Source organism: Schistocerca serialis, chromosome 1 (genome assembly GCF_023864345.2).
Source record: "Schistocerca serialis cubense isolate TAMUIC-IGC-003099 chromosome 1, iqSchSeri2.2, whole genome shotgun sequence".
Taxonomy (NCBI): domain Eukaryota; kingdom Metazoa; phylum Arthropoda; class Insecta; order Orthoptera; family Acrididae; genus Schistocerca; species Schistocerca serialis.
In genome coordinates, this window is record NC_064638.1 from 311223259 (window position 1) to 311248655 (window position 25397).

A 25397-nucleotide genomic window follows, 5' to 3' on the forward strand; every position below is an offset into this window, starting at 1 on the left:
ACCTGATTTAAGGAAACACAAATGCAATGATTCATCAGAAGCTGTAGCACATGTACACTGGTTTTGTTACATTCTTGGAAGTATGTCCTACTTATGTATTACTAAGTTACCTTACATGAAACTTAAAGATAATCAAATGTATTAACAGCCATCAACATTTTTAATCATGTTTTAGCTATGTAGTTTTATTTCAAAAATCGTGTACAGCTGCAGTCTCTGTACGGTTGTGCTCTGACTGTCACACTGTTAACACACAGTATGAATGGTTGAGGTGACTTCCTGCTTCATAGTGAAACAAGCATGTGGACCACACTTAAAAAGTGCCAATAAATAGGTTGTTCTTAATGATTTCCATAAATTTACAGAAAAAATGGGTTTTGAAGTTTTCCGAGGGACTATATTTGAAACAGTTGATATTAAATTACATGTTGGATGTATAGCAGAATTGGTAGCACAGTAGACTTATAATCCGGTGCAGCTCATGAATTGATGGTTCAAATCTCATCTTGTTCTGTCTTTGTTTTTCGTACAATTTGAAATACCTACATCTCATAATTGTAAAATTTGCTGTCATTTGTGTGCATAATGCCAAGCTGGTATACTCAGTGATAAAACAAAGCAGTAGGCTTTTACCAGAAATATTAACCCTTAGACAATGTGTCTAATAGTGCTTTTTAAATATGACAGTATGCCATCTTAGGCACTGTATAACATTAAAACACTTGATAATGGCACTTTAAAGCCAAAATCGTGGTTGTGTAAATGTAACACTGCAAATAAAAAACAGTCTAATGGTGTTACTGACTTTAAAGTTTTTGAAACTTTGTTAATAGACTCTCTTGGGATAATTAACGTCTGTCTTCAAGAGTTTTCCAGTTCAGTTCCTTCAGTATCTCTGTGACACCCTGCCACGGAGCAGACAAATTTGTGACCCTTCATGGTGCCCTTCTCTGTATACAGTCAGTATCCCGTGTTAGTCCTATTTGGTATGGCTCCACATACTTGAGCAAATATTCTAGAACTGGTCACACGAGTGATTTTTAAGCAATCTCCTTTGTAGAATGATTGCACCTCCCCAGTATTCTACCAACAAAGTCATTCCATTCCACATCCCAACAAAGTGTTACACTCAGGTATTTGTATGATATGGCTGATTCCAACAGTGTCTCATTTATATACTACATTTTTTCATTTGTTGAAGTGCACCATTTTACATTTCTGAATATTTAAAGCAAGTTGCCAATCTTTGCACCACTTTTAAATCTTATCAAGATCTGACTGAATATTTATAGAGCTTCTTTCAGACAGTACTTCATCATAGATAACTGCATCATCTGCAAAAAGTCTCAGATTGCTATTAATATTTTCTGCAAGGCCACTGATATACAACATCAATGGCAAGAGTCCCACACACTTAGCTGGGGCACGCTCAAAGTTACTTCTACATCTGACAATGGCTCTCCATCCAAGATAACATTCTGCATCCTCCCTACCAAAAAGTCCTCAAGCCAGTCACAAATTTCACTTGATACCCCCACATAATTGTACTTTGACAATAACCGTAGGTGTGGCACAGAAGCAAATGCTTTTCAGAAACCAAGAAATCTGTTATCAGACTTCAGATCCCTAGCCTCAGTGAAATCCCTATTTTAAATTTTCGAGCAGTTCAGACTTAAGAGAGGAAATTGCAGAATTGAGGAAAATGTTTAAACCCCCCAAAATATGAGCAAAAACACATGTAATTGGCATATATGATTAAAAATCACAATCCTCTCCAATACTTCATATAAAATCTGTCTAAGTGAAGGATATTAAATGTACAATGCAATGTTTATACAATAATTTGTGACAATGAACTTCATAAGTTCTTACAAATATCACAGATGTGTAACAGCAAATAAAAAATCATCAAAAAATTGAAATTGGTATCTGGGTAAAACGTAATTGAGCTGTTTCCTGACATGCCACAACAACCACAAATTATACATTTAAACACATGTTTTTTGAGAAATCATCCTTTGTGCTCACCCATAAAACAACTAAAATTGATGAACATGTTGAATTAAACCAAATACAGCATAGCAGCTAAATGGTTAAAACATAAGCATAAATATGAGCATCTGCTTAGTGTCATACTTTGTCACCATTGCCATTATTGTTTAATGCTTTTCTTATGAGCCACACTTCATATGCTCACCACCATTAAAATGTTATTTTAGGCTTGACGAGAGAAACAGAGATGTGAAAAAATGAGTTTACTTCCCCAATTGACATTACAATTATTAAAAGTCAGCTCAGTAAATTTCTGTACACAGCGGAAAATGTAAATTTGAAAGAAAGCTCAGGTGCTACAGTTTCACTTCATGTCCTCTATTATTGCTGCCAATCTTTACAATCTACAGTGTGTGGTGTGTGTGGTGCAAAATGTATACATGAGTAGTGTAAGTAGTTGTTGTCTGTATCATGTCAGATTCGAACACGAAAGTCTTTAAAATGTACTATTGCAAAACCTTTGTTCTATTTCCATGTGAAATCTTTGTCATAGCACATCATTTGCATGAAAAGTATATTTTCAACACTTCGCAAAATGCTTTCACCCCTACCAGCACTCCCTTCACTGAGGGACCACTCCCCCTCTTCACACATCCAGTAGACGAGCTCATATTACTTACGTTAGTGTGGTTTGGTGGCTGTGCTGGCTATTGGGTGACATAAGAAATCATCAGCCAATAAGAGTTCTCTAGTCAGAAATGGGCAATGTTTCCTCGATTATGAATGAGCATATTCTTCAAGACTCAGCGTTTGAATTTAAAAGGTTGACAACTGATATTGTTGCTAAATACAGTACATCAGAAATACATGCAAAAGATGAGACTGAGTTATAACTGGCACATGAAAAGGTGGTAGCTGGGCCCCTTAGTCACATATTGGCTTGGTCAAAACACTTTGCATGAACTCTCTTGTTTTCCCATTACCGTTTCAATCTAACAGTAGTTTATCATAATTGTACAGAGAAACTAAATGTTGCAAGTTGTGTCAGCAACACTAATTGTGAATTACATCAGCATTTCCTCTCTCACATCTCCCCTCACCACAGTAGCCTAAAATATTCCCTTAACTCTCCCACCACACATGGTACAAACCATCTGTCTTTTGTGGCACTTAAAACTCATTCAGTCACATCAAATGTCAATAGGAAGAAAATGGGATGAAGTCAAGTGAGACATCAAGTAAGAATTTAGAATCGAGGTAAATCTTACTAAGGAATAAATGTAAAACCAGGGAATTTTTAGTATTTATCTTATCGGTTTTTCACAGGGGCTATGAATTTATGATATAGAATCACAAAAAATGTAAAATTGGAGAATGTAAAATTGAAATTCCACTGTAATTACTCTCTTTTTTTATTTCACTTTTTGTACCTGCTGCTCAAGCTGAAAAACACTGTGCAGACTTGGCAGCTTTTTATTCATTCTGCTCTAGGGAAGTTTTCCTTCTGCTTCCCTTCCCTTTTTCACCCTGACCACAATAACATAAGACACATTCCAGCAGGTCCTAAATATGCTGGATCAATTATGCATGGTGATGAAACAGGAAAAATGTCAATTATGCAAACAGCAAGTGATGTTTTTGGGACACATTGTGTTGTGCCAGGATCATACTAATGGAAGAGAGAACGGAACTAATAAAATGATGCCTTGGCCTACCATCTGCCAGAAAAGAAAGTCTTTAGAAATAATAAACTTTTACAGCTGACTATTCCATAGACTGCTCACATCCAGATGTCTCTAACCAGTGCCCTGACGGGAAAAGTACAAAGGGAGAGCATCCTGTAAAGTGGATGATGGAAATGATTCAGGTTTTTGAAGAAATTAAAGAGTGCTTATGGAATGCTGTGACCATGGTCCATCCCTCACCTATGGCACATTTGCCTATTAGAGACAACACAAGCAAGACTGCTATAGGCATGGTTTTGCAACAGAGAACTGAGAGTTCCCAACAACCCATGCAGTTTCTTTCCTGTAAGCTGATGGAGACCATACAGTTATGTTTGGCTTATGGCCATGAATTGCTAGCTTTATATGAGGCTGTGAAATACTTTAAAGAGGACACTGAGGACCTCTTGTCCTCTCATACTCTTTACTGACCATCACCGATTAGTCCATGCGATATGTAATCTGAATTAGGGCCCTTCCCCCCATTGCTTCTGACATTTGGACTATGTTGCACAATTTACTACTGAAATCCAGCACATAGATAGAGCAAACTGTGTGGTAGCACATTACTTGACTTGAATTCACGCCCCTAGTGCACTGATCAATTTTGGCAAATTAGCAATGAGGCGGAAACAATATGGACAGTTACAGGCATTCTTAGAAGATACCAGCACGGAGTTGTGGTTGCAACATATTGAGATTCCTAGCTCTAGCATGCACGTATGGTGTGATACTTTGTAGGGCAGGTATTTACCCGAATCAAATGGTTTCTAATAAATTTTGTCTGGCATAAAAAAATTACAACGATGGTGGAAGCCATTCCCTTAAAAGACTTGACAATAGATTCTATGGTACTGTCTTATATCAATATGTGCAGTGTTCTTTCGGGTACCTGATGTCAATCATGACTGACGAGGTGCAGTAGTTTGAATCACAACTCTTTGCAGAACTATGTGTTTTGTATGGAGAACAATACTTCCTCACAAATGTCTACCACCATCAAAGTAATACATTGGTCAGACATTGACACCATACCCTGATGGGTTTACTGATGTGTCACAATTCGCTGTGAACCAAAGCATTGCTGTGGATTCTACTGGGATTCCGGACAGCTTACCAAGATGATCTGAAATTTTCTCTCACTGATATATTGTATGGTAAATGTCTGATGATCCCTGCAGACTTTCCCTTGCCATTCCTGCCAGTGGCATCCTCAGAGTTACTGACATTGGTAAACAAGGTCAGACACCATATAACTCACATTCACACACAACTTTCTTAAGTTCACTGTGCATGGCAAGTTTTCATGCATAAGGCATTAAGTTATTGCACCCATGTGATGTTTTGAGACAACACTATGGATTCCGCACTCCAACAACCTTATTCTGGTCCTCATAAAGTACTCTGATGCGGAGAACAAATTATTCCCATCCTACTTCATCGTAAACCATCAATGATCTCCATCTAGCTCTTAAACCTTTCTTGGGTGCTGGAGGTCAGGAAGAGGACAACCTACCATCCCTAACAGAGGATCCTTCATCCACTTTCACTACAACTGATGTGGATCTTCAGTCCTACAATCTTACACTCACACAGGAATTTGACTCCTGGCAACTGTCTCCAAGTATTGCTGACAGTGATCCACCCTGCTCTAACTGCAGTAGGCCCCTCCACCCTCCCACCTTTCTGCAAGATACATTCAGGATTAGGGTATGCCTCCTATCCTACCTGTAGTCAACATTGAGGGGTGAGTTGACATCGACCTACGAGATCCAAGAACAATGTATGAGTTTATGTCTTTAAATATTCTTTTGTCTATGTTCTTCTGCCTCATTATTGTCTTGCTGCTTACTGTGTTACTGAAGTGTGTTTCTTTTATTCTGTATTGATTCATGTGAATAAAGTGGTACAGTATGTGGAAACAGTATCTGCCTATTATTCTGCATACACACCACTAGGAGGCTCCCACAGACTTTTCACAACTCCATAAATAATGCATGGTTCCATCCATGTATAAGGCAAATAATTAAATCAAGAAGACTGTCTCACATGAGTACACAACAATGTATGGCAGCATGACTGTGTCCCATCTGATGGGAGGCACAGTTGTGAACATTGACCAATGAAATGGAAATGCTCTCCAGAGGTGTGGCAAGGTAGTGTAGTAAGTGGGCAGGAAGCACATAACAAAGCAGAAATACATTAAGCACATTATGTACATTCATATGGATTAATACATAACAGCTGTGAAAGCCAACAGCTGCTCATAGTACATATCATCTTAGGTGAACTGCGGAACTCTACATCCAGCAATATTACAACAAAACTGACTGAATGAGAAGCAATGAAAATCTATCTGTAAATAGAGAATGGTTGTATCTTAAAAAAAGCAAAGGAAATTGTTAATATTATTACAGCCTGACTTCTGTAACTCTTCAAAGTTGACACTTGCCACAAAATGCTCCAAAACAGCATGCTTTTCCTTAAATATTGAAGGAAATTGACGCAGATCTGAAATGTGAAATAATTTGGGTGAAGGTCATGGTTAAAGCAGGCTCAAACGTGGTAATTGGATGTCTCTACAGGCCCCCTGGCTCAGCAGCTGTTGTGGCAGAGCATCTGAAGAAAAATTTGGAAAATATTTCGAGCAGATTTCCCAACCATGTTATAGTTCTGGGTGAAGATTTTAATTTACCAGATATAGACTGGGAGACTCAAACATTTATAACGGGTGGCAGGAACAAAGAATCCAGTGAATTTTTTTCTTTTTAAGTGCATTATCTGAAAACTACCTTGAGCAGTTAAACAGAGAACCAACTTGTGACGATAACATATTACACCTTCTGGAGACTAACACACCCGAACTATCTGAAACAGTTAACGCAGAACAGGGAATCAGCAATCGTAGAGCGGTTACTGCATCGATGATTTTACCTGTAAATAGAAATATTAAAAAAGGTAGGAAGATTTTTCTGTTTAGCAAAAGTGACAAAAAGCAGGTTTCAGAGTACTTGATGGCTCAACAAAAAAGTTTTATCTCAAGTACAGATAGTGTTGAGGATCAATGGACAAAGTTCAAAACCATCGTACAATATGCATTAGATGAGTATGTGCCAAGCAAGGTTGTAAGAGATGGATAAGAGACACTGTGGTACAACAACTGAGTTAGAAAACTGCTAAGGAAGCAAAGGGAACTTCACAGCAAACATAAACATAGCCAAAGCCTTGCAGACAAACAAAAATTACATGAAGCAAAATGTAGTGTGAGGAGGGCTATGCGAGAGGCGTTCAATGAATTCGAAAGTAAAGTTCTATGTCCTCACTTGGCAGAAAATCCTACGAAATTTTGGTCTTATGTCAAAGTGGTAGGTGGATCAAAGCAAAATGTCCAGACACTCAGTGACCAAAATGGTACTGAAACAGACGATGACAGACTAAAGGCCGAAATACTAAATGTCTTTTTCCAAAGCTATTTCGCAGAGGAAGACTGCACTGTAGTTCCTTCTCTAGATTGTTGCACAGATGACAAAATGGTAGATATCGAAATAGATGACAGAGCAATAGAAAAACAATTAAAATTGCTCAAAAGAGGAAAGGCTGCTGGACCTGATGGGATACCAGTTCAATTTTACACAGAGTATGTGAAGGAACTTTCCCCCCCTCTTGCAGTGGCCACCATAGGTCTCTAGAAGAGTGTAGCATTCCAAAAGATTGGAAAAGGGCACAGGTCATCCCCATTTTCAAGAAGGGACATTGAACAGATGTGCACAACTATAGACCTATATCTCTAACGTCAATCAGTTGTAGAATTTTGGAACACGCATTATGTTCAAGTATAATGACTTTTCTGGAGACTAAAGATCTACTCTGTAGGAATCAGCATGGGTTTCGAAAAAGACGATCGTGTGAAGCCCAGCTCGCGCTATTCGTCCATGAGACTCAGAGGGCCATAAACACGGGTTCCCAGGTAGATGCCATGTTTCTTGACTTCCGCAAGGCATTCGATACAGTTCCCCACAGTCGTTTAATGAACAAAGTAAGAGCATATGGACTATCAGACCAATTGTGTGATTGGATTGAAGAGTTCCTAGATAAAAGAACGCAGCATGTCATTCTCAATGGAGAGAAGTCTTCCGAAGTAAGAGTGATTAAAGGTGTGCCGCAGTGGAGTGTCGTAGGACCGTTGCTATTCACAATATACATAAATGACCTTGTGGATAACATCGGAAGTTCACTGAGCCTTTTTGTGGATGATGCTGTGGTATATCGAGAGGTTGTAACAATGGAAAATTGTACTGAAATGCAGGAGGATCTGCAACAAATTGACGCATGGTGCAGGGAATGGCAACTGAATCTCAATGTAGATAAGTGTAATGAGCTGCGAATACATAGAAAGAAAGATCCTTTTTCATTTAGCTACAATACAGCAGGTCAGCAACTGGAAGCAGTTAATTCCATAAATTATCTGGGAGTAGGCATTAGGAGTGATTTAAAATGGAATGATCATATAAAGTTGATTGTTGCTAAAGCGGATGCCAGACTGAGATTCATTGGAAGAATCCTAAGGAAATGCAGTCTGAAGACAAAGAAAGTGTGTTACAGTACACTTGTTCACCCGCTGTTTGAATACTGCTCACCGGTGTGGGATCCGTACCAGATAGGGTTGATAGAAGAGATAGAGAAGATCCAACGGAGAGCAGCATGCTTCATTACAGGATCATTTAGTAATAGCGAAAGCATTATGGAAGATGATAGATAAACTGCAGTGGAAGACTCTGCAAGAGAGATGCTCAGTAGCTCGGTACCGGCTTTTGTTGAAGTTTCGAGAACATACCTTCACCGAAGAGTCAAGCTGTATATTGCTCCATCCTACGTATATCTTGCGAAGAGACCATGAGGATAAAATCAGAGATATTAGAGCCCACACAGAGGCATACCAACAAGCTTTCTTTCCACGAACAGTTCGAGACCGGAATAGAAGGGAGAATCGATAGAGGTACTCAAGGTACCCTCCGCCACACACCGTCAGGTGGCTTGCAGAGTATGGATGTAGATGTAGATGAAATATTACTATCTGTGCCCCCCGCCCCCCCCCCCCCTTTCCAACTAAAATGTAATACACAGACACCAATTAAAAGTAGAATTCTGGCAAGAATATCAGCTGAAAGTCAGGGGAAAATCATTATCAAATGAATAATTTGTTTCATGTTTCACTGAAGTGATGATAACTTGCCTACCCAAGTATGTAGTATCCTTTATGCTAACATGACAACTGTTGCATTCTGCCTATGTATTGTTGCACTTTTAATAGTCAGAAGATTCTGTAGTCTTGGACAAATATTTCAAGTCCTATGAAGGAACCTTTCTTCAACACTCATTTGCTGTACTGCTGCAGACTCTAGAATGGGTTAAACATTAACAAAAACCATAGACAATGTAATAATGCAGTATTATATCTAAAAAATTTCATGGTAATTGAGAATGGCTACAAAAGCATTCATATGCAAGTGATAGGATATGTACTCAGACTTTCTGATTTGAGTCATTTAGCAAAAAAGGTTACTCCTTTTGTAATTTTAGTGACTACAATGAATGTGAGTGTGTATCTGGGGAACTTGACACAGACAAAATGTGTGCATGCATAATCATTCAGATCCTTCTGTTAATGTGTAAACTGTAATGGATGATGATCTTAGAGCATTCTTTGTTGTCTTTGATGGAAAATTTCCATTGTAGTAGCGAGTCTAATAAATATTATTATACAGCAACAAGAAACATTAATTACTCAAAATACTCACTGGCAATATGCTGGAATGCCTCATGACAGTTTCGGTCCTTGCGAACCCAGCAGAATACCCATTGGAAACGTCGTACCCAGAGATTTGTCACCTTTCTATGGTGCAACACACCATCATCTTGCAAACGTGTTGAGCCCAGTGGATCAAATACGAGAGCAAGTCCAAATATACTTAGTGCAAATAACACCCAGTTAAACAGTACAAGAGCTGCAAACAAAAACACAATAAAATAAATACAGATGCAGTGTTAAAAACATGACATTTTATATTGGTGATAGCTGTGCCGCATGGTGGGTAGCAGTTAAAATCCTACCAACAGCAATTTATTTTATTTAGTATTTACCATTGCTGGAAGATTCTCAAAACTTCTCATGTTTATAAAATTTGTTTATTCTGGAATATTTGTTATTCGTATAAATAGCAACACACTCCACTCAGTAGTTCAATTGTCTTCTATCCATATGTAGGTGTTTGTAATAAATGTACTTTCAGTGCTAGGTGCTAAGCGTTGCACATCATTGACGACCCTGCTTTTGGATTGTGGTTATCACATGATATTGTTTGGTGGACACGCCAGGTACTCTAAAACATTTACATCACTGTGGCTCCAGTTAGGCAACACAAGGACAAGAATCAGATTACAAGCAGTACATTATTCCCAAGGTCCATTGATAGCTGGAATAAATTCCAGGCCAAACATCTGGTGACAATTAGCAGCTAGGCCACTTACTGTTATCAGATGATTAATTAAAGAATAGAGCCAAAAGTCATGGAGAAGTGACACAATCTTACAGAATGTTTTGGCCTTATGCCACATTGTGAATCCAAGTATGACAGAAGCCAAAACAACTTACATTTGTTGAAAGCAATTGCTGAAAACGTGTACCAATCTCTTCTGGTAAAGGATGTCACAATCACTGAGAAATTCGTCAGGTGATAACAGCACATCAAACAAACTCAACAGAAAAAGAATCTAACAAAAGAAGTACAACTGATTTCTGAATGTGGCCCACAGGGCAATTGTTGAAAATCGCAACAACCTCATCTCTATCATACGCCAGATATTGATAAAAGAAGTATAGCAGATAATGATAGCCAGAACTGTCAGACTGAGTAAGCCATGCATATAGAGATAGCAGCCTTAAATATTGTCACCATACATCAAGAGGAAACAGAGAATGTCCAAGAAGAAGTGTATCGATCTTCAGCTCTGGTCTCCATCACCAGTCAAACCAGCCAGGAAGAACAGACTCAGCCAATTCAGGCTTTATGCCACAGCCATCAAACAACAGCCCACCATCTGACCAACACAAGTACAACCAACTCCTCTACCAAGTACAACATCCCACAGGAGGACACATATTTGGACATTTGGAGGCCAGAGGACAGCATTCTGGTATGTTTCCACTATGGGCACCCTGGGAATGTTGCATACTGCTGCAAAGAAAGAAGACGACATTCCGATAAATACTATGTCACAAGATGCCAACCATCACAACAGTCCTGTTCACACCAGTCAACAGCATATGATTACAGACAACCAGTGGGACAAACGCCATCACCGACGCTGGATGAGATTGCTCCCCAATGTGCTGTACCCACACCTAACAGTCATACAGAGATCCAGCTGCTTGTCTGGCTGCTAAATTCAGGAAAACTAAGTGGGTGGCCATATATGAAGGTGAGGCTGCCACAAATGAAAATGCTTCATGCAGTTTCCAAGATGTCAGGAAATCTCACTGTGAGCTAACCTTTCTGGGTACTAGTAGCCTTAGGGGCTTCTTTTTCTGTAATGTTGAATGTCCATCATCACCAGCTAAAGAAGATTATGATCCATGATATGAAAGTGGCTTTACTGAGGGTCACAAACAGAAAATACATCCCACTGATAGGGACAGGCAATGCAACAATAACTATGAATGATAAAACACAGTATTCGTATGGAGTGTAGCCATGTATGGGAGTGAAACATGGACGATAAATAGTTTGGACAAGAAGAGAATAGAAGCTTTCGAAATGTGGTGCTACAGAAGAATGCTGAAGATTAGATGGGTAGATCACATAACTAATGAGGAAGTATTGAATAGGATTGGGGAGAAGAGAAGTTTGTGGCACAACTTGACCAGAAGAAGGGATCGGTTGGTAGGACATGTTCTGAGGCATCAAGGGATCACCAATTTAGTATTGGAGGGCAGCGTGGAGGGTAAAAATCGTAGACGGAGACCAAGAGATGAATACACTAAACAGATTCAGAAGGATGTAGGTTGCAGTAGGTACTGGGAGATGAAAAAGCTTGCACAGGCTAGAGTAGCATGGAGAGCTGCATCAAACCAGTCTCAGGACTGAAGACCACAACAACAACAGCAGAATTTAGTCATAATGTTATTCCTGGATGGGATTTCTTGGAGGCATCAAAAGCAGTCATGGACTGTGGAAGACCAGAGTTCCATACTGATGAAGCTATTCCAACAAGGACACATAGCAAAGATTGCTCTGGATGGTTGTTTGCTGCCATCATCAACAAGATGAGTTTCAGACATCAGTCTGGGAGCTGAGTTAAACTATGAAGTTTTGTCAGTTGCAAGAAGCTATTAACACTCACAAAAGGAATCTACATAGCATCAATGATCAGTTCAATGCCACTGATTAAGAATCATGCACTGTTACTGCAACAGAAAACACAGTGGTAGAAACTACTACTGAACTGCTGGTAGAATCTAGCCTGACTGAGGGGCAAATGTTTACCATTCTGCAACAATTTTTGAATACTTTCAAACTGAGAATGGAAGAAAGACAGGCCAATTGTCCATGGTAAAATACCATGTCAACTCTGGGGATAATCTGCCAACTAGTCAGTGCTTGTGTATTTTATATCCAATGAATGATGCATAATACAGGACAAAGTGGAGAAGATGTTGCAAGATCACATCATGCATCCTTTGACAGTTGTTGGTCCTCTCCTGTTATCCTTGTGAAGAAGAAGAAGGGTGACATGTGGCATTTATGCATCAACTACCAATGACTGAACAAAATCACGAAGTTATTATGAACAAATAAACCATTTATTTATTTATCTATTTATTTAAATATGTCACCCTAGACTACCTGAAAAGAGTAAAAGATTTCTCAACTATGGACCTCCAGACATGTACTGGTAAACTGAGATGGATGAGGCTGACTAGGAAAAGAATGCCTTCATAAACACTGGTAGCCGCTATGAGTTCAAAGTTATGCTGTTTGGGCTATGTAATATTAAAGCCACCTTCGAACATATGATGGACGACCTGCTTTGATAACTTAAATGGACAACATGTCTTTGCTATCTGGATGACATGGTTGTTTTTTCAAAGACATTTGAAGAACATCTAAGCCATTCATTTAACATCCGTGTTACAGTATGTTTGGACTGCAGTCCTCTGCCATCAATAAATACCAGTCACATTTATTTACAAATCATTCACCATTGTGACACATCATTACCCTCTATGCTGGCTAACTACTGTAGGACCTGTCGGGTCAGTTGGCAAGATGGACACTAAGGCTTGAAGAATACAGCATTTTAGGTGTGCACTAAAACAACTGCAAATACAAGAATGCTGACAGCCTTTCAAGGGATCCTGTGACAGCTCACAAAAGCATCGACAAAATCTCAGTCATCACTTCTGAACAGAGAGTTGCTTCAGCATTGCTGAAAACTTTACAAGCCTCAAAGAAGAAGGAATCAACCAAAGAAGGATTCCAATTACTAAAAGGAACATTGTACAAGAGAAACTTTGATGCAGTGGAGCACAAATGGTTGCCCATCATCCTAGCTCATTTACCACCAGGCACCCTAAAGTTTTTCAACGTGTTCTAACATCTGGTCACCCAGGATTTGTGGAGATTCTAGACAGTACTAGACACAGGTATCACTATCAGGCCTCTGCCAATTTGCTAGTCACTACATGAGCCACTGTAAGGACTGAAAGTGATGGCAGTACATGCTGCAATTACCTTTGGGCATATTGTACCATTTCTGCCTGCAGCAGTGCCACTCCGCCAAAATAGAATCAACATCTTGGGGAGGTTCCTGATAGGAATTGATGGATAATAGTCTATAATGACTACCTCACCTTCTACACTTTCACCAAAGCTGTGCCAACTGCCAAAGCCCCTGTGCAGTTCCTTGTAGAAATATCTTTTGGAAGATGTCTTATAAAAGAAATACATCCTCTTGAATTACTTCTTCCTGTGATTCAAATTCATCTTCCGTGACACTTCTGCTTCTATTCCTGAATCACGACAACTTACATGTACACAATCCTCATTTTCTAAAACATCACTGTTACTGTCATGAGCTCATCCCCAAGACAAGAAGCAACACAGCTGGCTCACATACAGACCCTGGACACACAATAGCAGGACCAAAAGCAGTTTAATGCCAAGCACTGATCAGTGAGATACAGCCTGGGAAGTTTGGTATGTGTAGAAAGTGTAATTATCAGAAAAACAAAAGTGCTAATTTGGGCTCGTATCATCTCCTTTTTCACTTGCTGAGTGGCACACATGAATCTGAGGGTTATAAAGAATTCACATGTGCAGAGTGCATGCCCTTCATATGAAGCCTTCCTACAGTCCTCAAGTGCAGGTCAATGATGGAGCGATAGGGTTTCTTGTTCAATAGAACTGAATATCAGTTCGATGAACATGAAGCTCCAATGGGAGGCACGACCTTCAATGCTCAACATAGTGAAAAGGATGTGACAACATGACCAGAATTTGTGGATTGCACCATTGCTTCCATGCCCAGTAGTCAGCTCCAGTGAGAACTTCTGAAACAGTGGTTTGCTATTTCTTTAGGAGAGGGAACAATGCCACAAGCTGTACAGCATGCATCATGGCACAGCAGTTAGCAAGAATAAAAGGTATCATAATTCAAAGCCTCAAGGAATGTCATATCTGAAGTTACTTCATTCTTTGTTACTTTTTATATTGTTACTATGATGCTCTTATGTCTTAGAGGGGTAAGTTTGGAGTCATAAGAAGCTGTAACATTTGACCAATGATGTTCCATTCTCCCCCCCCCCCTCTCTCTCTCTCTCTCCTCACACACACACACACACACACACACACACACACACACACACACACACACACACAGTATATTTATGAATGAGCCATATCATTATGAAGAGTATTTCAATGAAAATAATGTATTTTATATTTCCTGAGAATTCTGCCAGCTATACTGACATATATTGTGAAAGTAGAAAGGAACTGGAATGTGTAAGTTTCATGGGGGATAACAGCATTACTAAATTATCCATGACATTATAGCTTATTATAGTCAAGAAATGGAAGCTTACTTGCAAAACTTGATTCTTTTCTGACTATTTAAAATGATATATCTTGAGAAAAATATCTTTAGATTAATTTGCAGTACTTCAGTTTAATTTGCAACATCAAATTTTGCCCATTTTCAGTGAAATTTATAAACGTTAGCTAGAAAGGGGAGTATCATGATAACACAGTGAAGATAAATTTGTAAGAATTAAAATTCATAAATGTTAAAACCAATGGAAAAAAACAGAGCAACACAAGTCTGTTTGCTATTATATAGAAGAAATGTTATGTCAGTTGCAAATCAATGTGAAAAATATGGATGTATGAAAAATCCACTTGTATCATTTAGTAACAATCATAAGTTATTTATGCTTGAACTTCAACAAGAGGTGAGTTAGTATAAAGCAGTCAGTACAATTAAGTCAATAAGAGGCCATTAGTCATTGAGGCAGAGTCTCCATTTTTAGGTACTTGAAGCAGAACTGAATCTTGTATATACTGCAGCATAAACTTTACACTTATTGAAATATTCTGGGCAATTATACCATGGTCGGATAAATTTCTTGTTGAAACTCAATGTTTCATCCCCATCTGGAGAGAATATCTTCAATCATTAGAACTGGTTCAGAGCTCTTTGGGATGGGATTACAAGGTAACTAATAGTTTTAAGCCAAGTGCAGGACTCAGTTATGTCACCTGTGATTTAGACTCTTTGGCAAAGGAACTTGAAAAAGAAGATCATATTATAATGGTAGGGAGCCACGCATAACATCTGGACTGTAACATCAGTTATACAAGCTCAACTGAGGTGACATTGCTGAGAATGCTTTTCACACTAGCATGAAGATTGTATCACTGGTTCAGTGATATGATAAGCACTGGATGAAGTGTTCTGTGAAACATATTAATGCAAAGCTTGGAAACTTGCTCAGGGAAGAGTGACATTTATTCATGGGTGTGACCGATGCATCACCCCTCACTCAGTCTCATCATACATGGTGAGGTTTGAATCCTAATATTTGCACAGCTAATTGCCAGGAGTATCCTGTCTGACAAAAGTAGTATCCATCCTATCCCAGTGATTTCCAGTGTGTTCACTAGGCCTTTTTAGGGTAAATTCTTGCAAATGGCAGAGTTTCAGAATAAACATAGTTATAGTTGATGTAATTATTAGTATAACAAAACACTGCAGCTTGGACAAAGCCAAGGATAATAAAAAGAACATATTTAGAGTCTTCCATTAAAACATCTGAAGTCTTATGCATAAAAAAGAACTTCACATATCCTTTCAGAAACTGATAAGGTAGGTTGAGTTGCAGCAGACTTGTACGTATCAGAACTCACACAGAACTCACTGAAATTGATGTACACAAGCTAATCTCATAATACTGTAGACTGAGGTGATAAAAGTCATGGGATAGCAATATGCATGTATACAGATGGTGATATTATTGGGTACACAAGGTATAAAAGGGCAGTGCATTGGTTGAGTTGTCATTTGCGCTTAGCTGATTCATGTGAAAAGGTTTCTGACACAATTGTCACCACATGACAGGAATTAACAGACTTTGAACATGGAACAGAGGTTGGAGATAGAGTAATTGACATTTCATTTCAGAAATCATTAGGGAATTCAATATTCTGAGACTCACAGTGTCAAGAGTGTACCAAGAGTACCAGATTTCAAGCATTACCTCTCACCATGGACAACACAGTGACCGAGAGCAATGACATTAGCATAGAGTTGTCAGTGCTAACAGACAAGCAACACTGCAGGAAATAACTGCAGAAATAAATGTGGGACATATGATGGACATATCCATTATGACAGTGCAATGAATTTGGCATTAATGGAATATGACAGCAGATGACCAATGCAAGAGCCCTTGCTAACAGCATAACATAGCCTGCACCACCTGTCCGGGGCTCATGACCGTATAAGTTGGACCCTAGCTGACTGGAAAACTGTGGTCTGGTCAGATGAGTCCCAATTTCATTTGGTAAGAGCTGATGGTAGGATTTAAGTGTAGAGCAGAACCAATGACGCCAGGGACCCAAACTGTCAATAAGGCACTGTGCAAGCTGGTGGTGGCGGCTTGATAATGGTAAGGGCTGTGTTTATGTGGAATGGACTAAGTCCTCTGGGCCAACTGATCCAATCACTGACTGCTTGGAGACCATTTGCAGCCAATCAATGGACCTCATGTTCCCAAACAATGATGCGCCATGTCACCTGGCCACAACTGTTCACAACTGGTTTGAAGAATGTTCTGGACAATTTGAATGGATAATTTGATCATCCAGATTGCTCAACATGAATCCCATTGAACATTTATGAGACATAATTGAGAGGTCTATTTGTATTACCAAACGTTTCTGGTGCAAGCACCTTAAGTTTCCTAGCCTTTAAATCAAATGCTTAAGAAAGGTGCATTGTTTGAGTGGATATCTGCCTGTGACCAAGCATTCTGAAGACTGAAAGATGGCTGATGTTCTGCCTCATCATGGTCTCCTACCAGCTGTGGTACCAGCTTGTGGTTGCAGTGGACACTTCACAATATGACGTGGTGGTCATTTTGCCTCAATGTAGTGAAGATGGTTTGGGACTGCCCATTGATTTTTAACCAAAGATGTTTAGTGATGAACAGAAGAATTACTCTCAAATATAGAAGGAGGCTCTCGCAATTATTTATGTGACCAAGAAGTTTAATGTATTTCTATATGGCAATAATTTTCATTTGGTGACTGTAACAAGCTGTTTAGCATTTCTATTTGGTCCCTCGGCACACTTGCCACACAGGACAGCCCACATACTTCATCACTGGGCCTTGTTCCTTAGCAGGTATAATTACAAGATTCATTTCCACCCCATGACTCGGCACTTCAATGCAGATGCTCTTTCATACCTACCAGTGAGCTGCTGACCCCGTTCTTTGTTAAGTGCGAATGAATGAAAGCAAGAGTGGCCCGACTGACATTTGGCTTGTGTGTCAGATACTATCTGCAATTACTTTGTGTTATGGCATAGACTCACACTCATCAGTCATGTTATTTTGTTATTCACAGAAAATGCTGTGCCACAGGTGGTCATTCTGGCATCTCTCTAGTGGGACATCCTTCACCTCCTGCAATAGGATCACTGTCTCAGGGACAAAGATACTGACTCACCAACATGTCTACTGTTGTGACTCGCCAGTCTTTCAAAGTGACGCCACGCAGTTACACTCTACATGCGGTGCTGTCTGCCAACCATGCAGCAGCCATGCCACCTAAGCAGCCAGCCAGCCAGCGGCCTCTAGACTTGGACTCAGTGCTGATTTGACTGTTACAGTGTACACACATCTTACTTTGTTCACTTGATCTGTGACTTACATGTATTGTGTCGTCCTAGAAATATATTTGTTCAGCTTTATGTTATAACATCTACTGACCTGGGATCGATTGTGAGATTGAACATTTAATCACTGTTTGCTCTAATTGTGCAGGTCAGTGGACTGAGCCCTGACAATGGTATTCACCATGGCCTGCATCATCACAGCCTTGGGAGTGCATCGACTTCACAGGCCCCTTCCCGGATGCTTACTGATTGGTGGTCGTTGACGGTTACTCCTGGTTTCCACATTTGTCAACTGCTGCTTCACCATGGTGGATGCAACAGTGCTGTTTCTCACTCTGATATTCTCCATCAATGGCCTGCCCTGCACCCTGGTAATCAACAGCAGTCTACAATTCATCTCTCAGACTTTTCAAGCTTTTGTGCACACCATACTATTCTCTATATTTGTGCACCCCATTTCCACACTCAGTCACAAGGGGAGGTGGATTGCCTCATATGGACTTTCCAGAGTGAAGAGGTATATTGGCAATGCCCTGGATGACGTGTCACTCATTTTCTTAGTTCTTCAGGTTCACACCCATCGGCAAGAAGAGCAAGACAGAGCTGCCACCAAGTGCCAGGCACACATGGTCACATGGTGCTGAATCTTAGCATTGCACTACACATCTGGGACTCCAGTCTGGGCTTGTGCATTTGGGCACCATAAGTGCTTCATTATAGCAGTCACCTGCATCCAGCCATCCAGCATTGTCAGTATATCTTCACGCTGCTGATGGATGGTAGGCTGGTGACCCACCACTGCAATCAACTGTGCCTCAAACTGGAGGACTCACCAGCACCATCTCCACACTTACCTACAAGGCTGTCCTTTTTCCCCCCATCTGGACCTCCTTCTGCAACCCTGTCCTTTATGTCCCCTCCACTGATTCTGCTTCCACATTTGCCGCAGGGCATCATGCCTTTCTCACCCTCTTCTATTCTTGTTTCCAGCCCTCCATTTCTTGCTCTGAGACTGCATGGATCTGGTTCCTGCAGCACTGCCCTGAGCAGCAAGCATTCCATCCACATACATCTGCTCATATCAATGCTATCACCAACTAGGTCACTTTTGCCCTACACTCCACTGCTGGTCGACAGGGAACTCTTTGTTGCACAGAGGGCATCAACTGGTGGTGCTGTGGAGGACATGGATGTCACCTTCCTCAGCACTGAGGGCCTTCCTACTCTATGGAGGAGAGATGTTGGAGTGAGACCAGCTTAAAGTGACCTGACGAAAGGAGAGCACTGTGGTAACCCACGGTTACATCCTGATCACTCTTGTACCTGCCTGTTTGTTAAGTCAGCAGGACATGAGGTGTTGGCCCATCTTGTATTAGTCAAGTAGCCTGCACTGGAGCATAATGCCTAAGCTTAGCCACCAGAGATCTGCACATTCAGACAGTGCTGGCAGCCATGCATCAAGAACAGCATGTGTAGCCACCACCCAGTGCCCCACATAGAAAAATCACCCATCTTTCTATGTAACCATGGCACAGAGTGGCTTCATACCCATTCTGTGTTGGTTTATGCTCTTTTTAAGTTCAACTATCTCATGGAACACTGTATGTCTTATTAGTGCCTACCCGGCTATGTGAAAGGATGCTCTACTGAATTTATTCATGACGTTAGCATTAAAGTGGTTACATCATTATTGATGTAATTAATATTGTGTATTACTACAGTGACAGCTTGGTCATGTGAGCTACCCATCTGCACTCCCTGCAATCTAACAATCAAGTACACCACATGGAAAACTTATGCTGAACCTTACTCCATTTGAGACTGACTTAAGTAAAATTTTGTTTATTACTTGCAAGATTCGAAAGTGTTTGTATTATATTGTAGAGGCACATAAGCCACCCTTCTCTGGCAAGATCCATGATCAATGGTTCATTGAAAAGGGGGGGGGGGGGGTGACAACAATAACTATTAAAGTTTTTGTTATTTACTAGGCACACATAGGATTAACTGGTTGACAAAATCTTGGTATCTCTCTTCTGTGGAAAGTGAGTGATAGCAGGAACAAGTGAAGACTTTTTCCCTTGAGCCACCTTTTCATACAGTCAATGACTCAAGACGTGTTTCCAGATGATGAAAAGTGGTGTATTATTTATCGCTTGTAAAAGTTGACAAATAATATTTAGTTGCAGGTCCAGTGCACTCATTTTGGATCCAATATTACTGAGCACTGGTTTTTTATAGTTTCTGGACATCTACATCACAGCAGAATTCATTAATACTCGGCCATCAGCTGTGCGACCACAAAGATGCCATGAAGTGTGACAGTTATATTTTTATTTAGTTTTATATCTCAAGAGATTGTAATTCCATATTTTAGTCTAATAATCAAAGCAACACTACCATTTCTAATACTGTTATTTACAGAGGAGAGTGATTTGTATGACAATAATGATCCAATTTTATTACAAATTAGTCTAGCATATAATCAATTTATTTATGAAACACAGTGAAAATCTATACCTTATTATAGTTAATATCTTCTGCATGCTTCAAATTCAGTCACAAGATCAACTGAATTAAATCCAATAATAGGAATGTCAGTTAGTCTTTAAACTCAGTAGCTTGGCAACACATGTCAAAGATATAGTTTGCTGGAAGCTTATCAAATTTAGTCATACTGTGACCGTAAAAACAGTTAGTCAGCACAACATAAATAAAAGTTAGTCATTCAATATATTTATTAAACACATTGAAAATCTATACCTTATTATAGTTAATACCTTCTGAGTGCTTCAAATTCAATCACAAGGTCAACTAAATTAAATCCAATAAAAGGAACATCAGTTAGTCTTTAAACTCAACAGCCTGCCAACACACATCAAAGACATAGTTTGCTGCAAGGTTGTCAAATGTAGTCGTACTGTGACCGTAAAAACAGTCAGCACAACATAAATAAAAGTTAGTTGTTCAGTACTTTGTCATATTTTACAACAAGCAGTGCATAGTGCTTATAGCCAATTTGAGTTTACACAAAAAAACATCAGTGTCAAATGCATGAATACCTTGAAAATGTTGGAACAGATAATACTTTCAGATATAAGTGGAGATCAGAAAAAATAATGCCACTGAAGGTGCTTTAAATCAATACAAAGAAATGTGTTTGATAGAATACACATGTTTAGCAGATGCGCAGACAGATTTTAAACACCTTTAATAAATAAAAGATGTCGTAAAATACGATAATAACAGAGGAAAACCTAGGTGTGATGTAATTTAAGTAGATGGTGAACTATATTACCTTCAATGACAGTGCGAGTAAAGTTTTCATCACTCTCACATTCAACTAAATCACTGAAGGCCCATATAGTCCCCATTATGTTCCATCCAACTTCAGGAATGATTAGCAGCACTCTGTAAAAAAAGATAAAACAAATAAGAACATAAAATTTTACAGTTTTAATGAGAAAAAAATGTTCATGATATGAAACTTCCTGAAAAATTAATTCTCTATGAGCAGTAATTTTACCAGCTGAGTTATCTAAGCATACTATGTGGCCCATTTCATAGCTTCAATCTGACAATACATTTCTTCCACTTCACAAAGTAAAACAATGGAAAATTAATATTGTGTCAATTAAAGACAATAACTCAGTCACAATACTGCCACTTCAGGTTTCAACAAATATTGTCATAACCATCATGTGACCTTATACCCGCTTCCATTATACCACAATCAGTCAGAAGAAACAGTTCCACTTGTAAAACGCAAGGCATTTATACTGCTGCCGGTCACTAGACAGCATAATAAGCATCTCTTGAGCTGACCTGCATGGGACAATATCTTTGTAGTTATCACAGGGTAATGGTAGTGGACAAATGTCAATCTAATGATGAACACAGTACCTGATGAAACAGCTAGGAGTGATGCAAATTTAAGTAACTGCAATACTGTGAAAAAGAGAATACATTAAAGTTGAGGCCATTTGATGGTAGATATAAATAAAATGTTAAATACAGACAATAAGCTAAGACTGGAGAAGCCTGAAATAGTAAGTTGGTTACATGGAGCCTTTTAGGCAACACCATCCCATCAATCGAATTACATGATATAGTGTGTGTTTTTTTTTTTTTTTTTTTTTTTTTTTTTTTTTTTTTTTAGGGGAGTGGGGGAGGGGGCAGGGGGGGGGGAATTGAGTGGACAGCTAGTTGGGGAACTGAACCTGTTTAACCTAAATATATCTTCGATGACAGAACCATTAGGTACCTTGCGTTAAGAATTTATTTCTGGAATGTGTGGAATATACAGACATAGGAAGAAAGGTAGAATGCATGACACTCGAGGATTTGAAGATAGTGATAGAAATTTGATGAACAGGATATCCACATTACACTGGTATAGTGGAGAATGTGCAAGGCTTTGTACGTGTGGAGGACAATGGAGGGATGCAGTCCTCATGTTCATCCCATAAGTAATTTTAATCTATTGTGGGGTTTCTGTTGCATCGTTATTAGGTAGGGTTTTAAAGTTAGTTTGTAATCAAGGATTAGTTCAAGATATTTAAATTAATTTATTTAGCCCATTTGATCACATGCTGCACAGTGTACTAGATGATACTGGACTTTTGATAAATAATCATGTCTATATGTACATATTACATATTAAAAATTACATATTACATATATGGTACTGAAGCTCATGTATTCACATACTGAATAAAAGCAGTGGTGCAATAGATATTCTCTACTAGCTCTTTCAAATGCTTTTACATTTAATATACATTTTAAATCAACTGGCAATTTTATAAGAGTTTTATCCCTACATGTATCATGTAGCTTTCTGACACAAACTTGTTTTCGATGGAATTACATGTAAGTTTTCCTTTATTTTGTGTTGGTAGTACTTTCAGCGTTATAAAAAATAGTTTATGGGATTGTCTAGCTCTGTTCCTTGTAATAACCGTAATGGGTCATTTTTATGTTATGGAGTTCTCCTACACTACTGCTGAATTTCCCCAGAATATGATGTCATATTACAGGTACACATTAAAATATGTGTAGAAAGCAATCATTAGTGTATCCTTTTAGGATTCCTCAAGGGTAACACTGAGTGTTCAGTTTAGAATTTAGATATTCAACATACTTGTCCCATTTAGGTCACATTATATCAAAATTCTGAGAAATTTCATTGCCTATTTATTTCCAATGAATTAATTACTGGTGGTGACATCAAGGTCATGCAAATTTTATTTTGACAGCTACAGAAATTTACTGATTTTTTTTACAATTTAATGTACTTACTTTTGACAGAACTTATTACACATTAGATATCTTAATTTTTGCCACTTTTACTAATAATTTTGTGCCACCAGCAACTACGCCAGTTAACAGGTTACAACAGTTCTAAAAAGTATGAAAAAGCCACGGAGATGGAAACTATAGGTGGTTCATCTGATAACTATTTCCTGGATTTTTGATGGGTTTATCTTGAAGACCACAGGCTTAGCTGGTGTATGTGTACTGTCAGTGGGAGTGACATTGAGAGTATTGAGGTGACATTGTCAAAATTGTATTTTCATTAACACTGGTTGAACAGTTTCTTGGAATTAAACACAGAAGACAGCAAAGTGTTCCAGAGATATTAGTGCATTACAAGAATAAATTGAAATGTACTAAAGCATGACACACTATTCCTAACTGAGAACATGTATCTGGAAACCATTACATGTACAAGTCATTTCATGTTTTGCTAGAAGCAACAGTATAGGATTTTATAGACGGTAATTAATTGTGAACAACAGTATGACAACTTTTGTTCCTATTTATCAATTTTTCCTGCATTTTCCAAAATATTTTTTTTTAAACTGGCAACTTCATGTAGTGTGTATGTGATATGTTGATGCTGTTCAAAAGCAGCAATTGCTATGATGATTCATTACTAATATATATTATGTGTATTATAGCAACTGATGAAATGTTCTCATTTATTCTTCAACCTCAGTTGTGCATTTTTAATTACATGGCATGTTTCAATCACTCTGGATGTAATTAAAAATGTGTCACTGAGACTAGAGAATAAATAATAATTGTTTTAAATATCAATACAGTTTCTGATTCTCTCATTAAGAATATGACAGCTACAGTGATAAAATGTTATTATTGAAAAGTTTTAGGACACTGGAAGCAACTGCCAGTGGCATTCACTATTCATCAATGCTAAGTACAAGTTCCCAAGACGCATTAAGAAATTGATCAACAGCATAGAAAACAAGGAGAAAAATTTACAGTCATGTTCCTGGGAGGCTGGGAGATAAACCACTAAACAGAGCAGTAATTTGCCTCTGTTTTGGTAGAATGTTTACATCTTGTGTGATTGGTTATGTTTTCTTGGGGAATATTTAGGATATACAATGCAAACAATGCAACAGCACTCAAAGAAAAAGTGACAGAATGAAAGAAGATAAAAGTAGCACATGCGAACAGTACATGAGTGAGAGATGTAGTTCTGGAACTTGCTAGGAGGACAAGTAAAGCCAGAAAAAGCAACTAAAAGGAAACTTTAACACCAGAGTATAAGTTCACAAAAAGAAAGCAGTAGAGTACATTCCACACATGACAATACTAATGAAAGAGGAATGAACTTTGATGAAACTGATGATAATATAGGAATGAGATTTTTCTAACATTATGATAATAATTGAGGGGACATTTCAACACATGATTTCAGTCCAGGTATGCATGTTTTAGATATTTATGATGAAGAATATTGTCCTGGCTTGATCACATGAAAAACAACAAATGGCAAAAGTTAGAATTGTTGAAAGTGGCTTGAGAAGCCAGATGAAATTGAATAACTTCCAGATGATATGCTGCTTGACAAAAAAGTGAAGCACTTAGAAAATATGGTCAGGCATCAATGTAACTTCATACACAAATGCACCTACAGTGGATATGTAAATGCTTAGGGTTGCATTTCTTTGTGACAGGTAGACCGGCCACCTGAGCACGTTAGTGTAAATTGTGTTTATTTTTGTTACCGGGCCTGGAGATGTCACGTACACATGTGAAATAGCTGTATCTCTGTGCCAGAGTCCAGGATATCAATGGCCAATTATAACAGTTGTGGGCCAGCTTGTGCCAGGAGAGGATGCAATGGCTTTAAGATGCCCTTTCCAATTGAGTCAGTGCATATACCAAGGCCTGAAGGAGAGCAACATCGCACTGATA

The 25397-nt window shown here is 38.8% G+C and overlaps 1 protein-coding gene across 2 annotated transcripts in view; it reads right to left on the reverse strand.

The window, feature by feature from the left end:
• LOC126469582 (diacylglycerol lipase-beta-like) overlaps positions 1-25397 on the reverse strand; it is an 817808-nt gene that overhangs the window by 95600 nt on the left and 696811 nt on the right. For both annotated transcript variants that reach the window (XM_050096710.1, XM_050096701.1), the window contains 2 exons: positions 21472-21584; positions 9515-9721 (listed from right to left, as the gene is read on the reverse strand). In XM_050096710.1, the coding sequence (XP_049952667.1) occupies positions 9515-9721; positions 21472-21584 (320 nt within the window). The remainder of the gene's footprint in view (positions 1-9514; positions 9722-21471; positions 21585-25397) is intronic.